General features: G+C 38.5%; 1 protein-coding gene across 1 annotated transcript in view; it reads right to left on the minus strand.

Moving 5' to 3' along the window:
• LOC136832251 (tetratricopeptide repeat protein 28) overlaps positions 1-5,000 on the minus strand; it is a 344,711-nt gene that overhangs the window by 41,976 nt on the left and 297,735 nt on the right. The window contains 1 exon segment of the mRNA XM_067093114.1: positions 650-656. Within this exon segment, the coding sequence (XP_066949215.1) occupies positions 650-656 (7 nt within the window).

A 5,000-nucleotide genomic window follows, 5' to 3' on the forward strand; every position in this document is an offset into this window, starting at 1 on the left:
CCCTCCCCCTCTTGCTCCCTCCACCTCAACTTCAACCTCTCCTCCTCCAAGATCTGATCTCGGTGGAAGACATTAAACGAGTGCTTTAAATCGATCAAGGGTGGCACTTACAACTCCTTAAGTACGGCGATGCTTCGAGAATTAGCCTGAGTCATTCCGCTTATTGGGATGGATGGATATATATATATATATATATATATATATATATATATATATATATATATATATATATATATATATATATATTATGATCTCGCTTTTCATATATATATATATATTTATTTTGATATATATATATATTATATATGTATGTCTGATAAAGCATCATTTCCCAAAAGACGCAAAGACATTGCTTTTAGTTGTCCCTGAAACAAAGCATTTTACTTTTCTGCAACTTTGGTTTAAGTCGTCTGACCAATGCCCAATCTTGGGGAACACTGGGACAACAAGACAGAGCTGCCAACCATCAGTTGACTATCTCACAACGTACTGACGTCAGGCTGACTCTAAACACGACCAAGTACCAATTCGTCTGCTGCTTAGACTGATCGAGGTTCGTTGCTGCTACGAACTGATTCTGCCTTCCATCAGGCGTCAGCTAGCGTAATTAAAACAAACAAAAACAATAGGATGAGGCTGACAAGCTGACCCACGCTCTTGTTCTCGCTTTTCCGATCAAATTCAATCGTTGGTAAGAACAAATACAAAAGAATTTCATAAAATTGTACCAATTTACAGGGTTTTTTGACCTGGCAAATTGTTCTGGCTTGAAGAGATACCAAATAAAAGCATTAGCGTTTAAATGGGGGGCGTGGAATTATGCAAGCTCAAAATGTTGAGCTAATGAGCAGGAAAAGACCAGAAGCCGACGACGTAAAAAATACTCCTCCTCCAGGAATGACTTCCCAAAATGTTGAAAATAACTCATCGAAGCCCTCTCAAATTATTGATTAAAATACTCAAGGAATGACTTCACCACTGACTTTTCCCAAAGATGAAAATTTACTTTTCTGCACTCTCTCCTCTGCTCTAGTTTTGCTACCAATGCCAAATTCCTGTTTAGATGATGGTGAACAAATTCTACCTTCAGTTTCTCTGCATTATGAATCTCTCTCTCTCTCTTTTCTCTCTATAATATTTTTTAAATGAATTAACTCTCACTCTCTCTATCTCTCTGGTCTGCAGTTATGAGTACACATTTTGAACACTCTCTCTCTCTCTCTCTCTCTCTCGTACACATTTTGAACGCACTCTCTCTACTTTCTCTCTTTTTTTTTTAACTCTCTCTCTTCTCTCTCTCTCTTCTTCTCTTTCTTCTCTCTCTCTCTCATATTCTTGCTATAACTCACAACACTAACTAATATCTAGATACCCAATTTATTGCTTAATCAAAAAAATCATACTTGATTTGAGTGAAAGCGCCTATTCGTCCGCCGTCGTCCGGTTCGAGAATGAAACACCGGTCTTCCGGCCGAGAGAGAGAGAGAGAGAGAGAGAGAGAGAGAGAGAGAGAGAGAGAGAGAGAGAGAGAGAGAGCCCTCACAACGCATTTAAATTCATTTAACGAAGGACTGAAAATCGTTGTTCGCCCATCAAGCCAGTGCGCCTAAACAAATACAGGCAAGTGCAAACATAAATTGCACGTGTAAGGACATATGCTTCGCATTGTTTGCGCGCGTGCGTGCTCGCAAGAAATGAGCTTGCCCTATTATTGTGTGTGCGTGTGTGTGTACAAGCATTACCTGGGGTGATTAGCACCCACTTGTGCGCACCTGCGCCATGAAGCACCTGTTACAAGCATCAATAAATATCTGTCAGGTTCCTGCCGAACGGTGAGTTAACAATCTGTTCGTTATCGTTAATGGCGAGGATAAGATAGACAATTAATGCTAAGGGGAATAAGGTGGAAACAATTTCATAGAAATACATGAGGAAAATAATAAAGTTATAGCCAACTTCTTGGGTACTGAACAAAGTTAGACTCCGTCGAGATGAGAGAGAGAACTTACCTGGATTTCATATAATAATAATAATGTTAACATCTGTTCGTACCGCTAATGGCAAGAACAACTGAATACACAATTAACAATAAAAATTAAGAAGGTGGAAGCAATTCAACTGAAAAACAAATGCGAAAAAATAATAAAATTATGATCGCTCTTATTATTAAAAACAAAAGTCAGGCTCGGTCAAATGAGGAGAGAGAATTGACTTTAAAATAATAATAATAATAATAATAATAATAATAATACAATAATAATAGTAATAATAATAATAATAGTTAACAATCTTTCGGTAACCGTTATGGCAAGAATAACTGGATTTGCAATTAACGATAAAAGTAAATGCGAAAATAACCAATTTATGATCGCCACTTTTTGTTAAAGTCAGACTTAGTTAAATGAGTTGAGAGAATTCGACCTTGTTTTATAATAATACACACACACAACAATAATAATAATAATAATAATAATAATAATAATAGGGGCCGCCATAACGAGTGCCGATGTCCTGGAACGCTAATGCACTACTGTTTTAATAAAAAGAGGAACGTCTGACAAAGGAGATGACAAATGGGACTGCAGACGTCTTGAGAAAAGAAAAGTAGATCTAAGAAATGACTCTACTGACATAGGACGACAATATATTCTTCAGATAATGCTATCGCATATACACATACACTGAGAGAGAGAGAGAGAGAGAGAGAGAGAGAGAGAGAGAGAGAGAGAGAGAGAGAGAGAGAGAGAGAGAGAGAATGACTGTATGCAGCTGTCATGATTACGCGGACAATGATGAGTGTAATTTGCCCATCAGAAAATGGCACTTACTGCAATAACACGGGAATTAACTGTTGGGTGCAATATGTTCCATAGAAGTCTGAGAAGAATTGTATGGAGCATATTATTATTGTCTCGGGTTCAAGTCCTACTTATGAAGTTACTGAGTAAGTGTTTTGAAATGAATGTGAAATAACAGATAAATTTCACCCATGACAGATCATTCTGTGTTCAGAAGCCAATGGGTGAATGAGGCATTTTCTTTTGAATTGCATTTCTAGAAATAAAATGACTGGTGAAGAATAAACGTCTTTGACAATACATGTGATTCGTATTTATGAGGTCAATTTACAGGAACCGATCATCTAATTGCATTGCGTTCTCTCTCTCTCTCTCTCTCTCTCTCTCTCTCTCTTCCTCTCTCTCTCTCCTCTGAAAATTAAACAGCTCACATACGGGGCTGGTAACATACGGGACATCCTCAACCAGACTCAGCGTACCACAAACCTATCTCAAATTCCGTCGGGGTCTCACAACCTCCCTCAGTTCAGGGAGTCGAACCTCACCAACCCCTGCATTCTCCAAAACTTAGAAGTCTATCCTGCAATCGGGGATTTAATGAGTAATCAATATGTGCTGTGAAGCTCCTTGTTTTATTTCAAAGTCCAGCGCTCTTAATCTTCATTCTTATACATCAGAAGAAAGATTTATAATGTCAATTGATGAACGGAATACTGATACGTGTATGTATATAAATATATATGAATGTTTGTCACGTACACCGCACATTGATGGCCGGTGGTCAAAGGTCACTGTACATCGTTGTTTCTAAACCAGGCAGCGATTCGAGTCCCCACTGATGACGAAGCGATTATCAATTATAATTACCCTGGTGTTATTGTGTTATTCCTGAGTTATGTGAATTGTTATTTAACGATGTTTGTAGTTGGTTTATATATATATATATATATATATATATATATATATATATATATATATATATATATATATATATATATATAATGTAAACACAAGCTGGTATAATACAAATTACACTTATATACGTGCGCACGCGTATTCATTGCATACCCTACGTCAAGCGTACTGTCCCATTAAATCGCGCGTCGCATACTCTAATGCAATGATCTATGACACATTGTTCCATCGTTAGCGAGAGTTACAAGCACGAAGCAACATCACTCGTTCCTCCGTGAACGGCAAAGCAGTAAATAGCGGATAACCGATGCTTACCGCGAGAACGCAATGGCGACGGAATATTAAACGAGGTAAAAGGTTTATTCCGTCTGGAGGTCACTGTTCGTTAGCTTTTCCTTATCCACTGGGGAAGTCGTGTCTCTGAGGAATGTCCTCGGGAAAGACAATCAATTCCTATGGTAATGGTAATGAACCTCATTTTTTGAACAACTAGCTGACCAACCTGGCATGCCTGAGTATAACTCTGAATGACAACTGATAAACTTTTCTCTTCTCCAACTATCCTCACTTTTTCCTCTCTCCTCTCTCTCTCCAACTATCCCTCACTTTTTCTCTCTCTCTCTCTCTCTCTCTCTCTCTCTCACTTTTCCCTATTTCTCCTCCCTAACACCCCCTTCTACTCTCTCTCTCTCTCCTACTCTCACCCTCCTCACTCCTCACCTCTCACCTCTCACTTTCTCCCTAACACGCCCCTCTACTCTCTCTCTCACCCTCTCTCCTGCCACTTTCTCTGTAGCCCCCCTTCCCTACGCCCCACCCCCTTGGTGCCATTGATGTCTTACTCCCACAGTAGTCTTTTTCCAGGTATTAAGTCATATGTATACTGAAATTAGGTATGATAATGTCATAAAGTTACTAAGTCTACGGGCATAACTAAACCCTTTGTTAGTAACGTCTTACCCATACAGTGCTGAATCCTAGATAGTAAGTCATTCATAAGTATGTATGTATGTATGTGCGTATGTATATTTATGTACATTTGTGTGTGATATATACATATACATATCTATGCGTGTGCTTTACGTGTGCATATATTCTGCATATATTCTTTAATTTCAATCTTCGTTTGAGTCAAAACTCCCATGTTCACCCCACACTCCCACAACATATCTGTTTGAAATCCCATTTTCTTTTTTTCTCAGACAGACAGAACATACACGAGCTAGTCTGTCCACATAATCAAACTCGGTCAAAGTCAAGTCAAACGATTTTCTGGAAACACAGAAG

The sequence above is a fragment of the Macrobrachium rosenbergii genome, chromosome 49, assembly GCF_040412425.1.
Source record: "Macrobrachium rosenbergii isolate ZJJX-2024 chromosome 49, ASM4041242v1, whole genome shotgun sequence".
In the NCBI taxonomy this organism is placed as follows: domain Eukaryota; kingdom Metazoa; phylum Arthropoda; class Malacostraca; order Decapoda; family Palaemonidae; genus Macrobrachium; species Macrobrachium rosenbergii.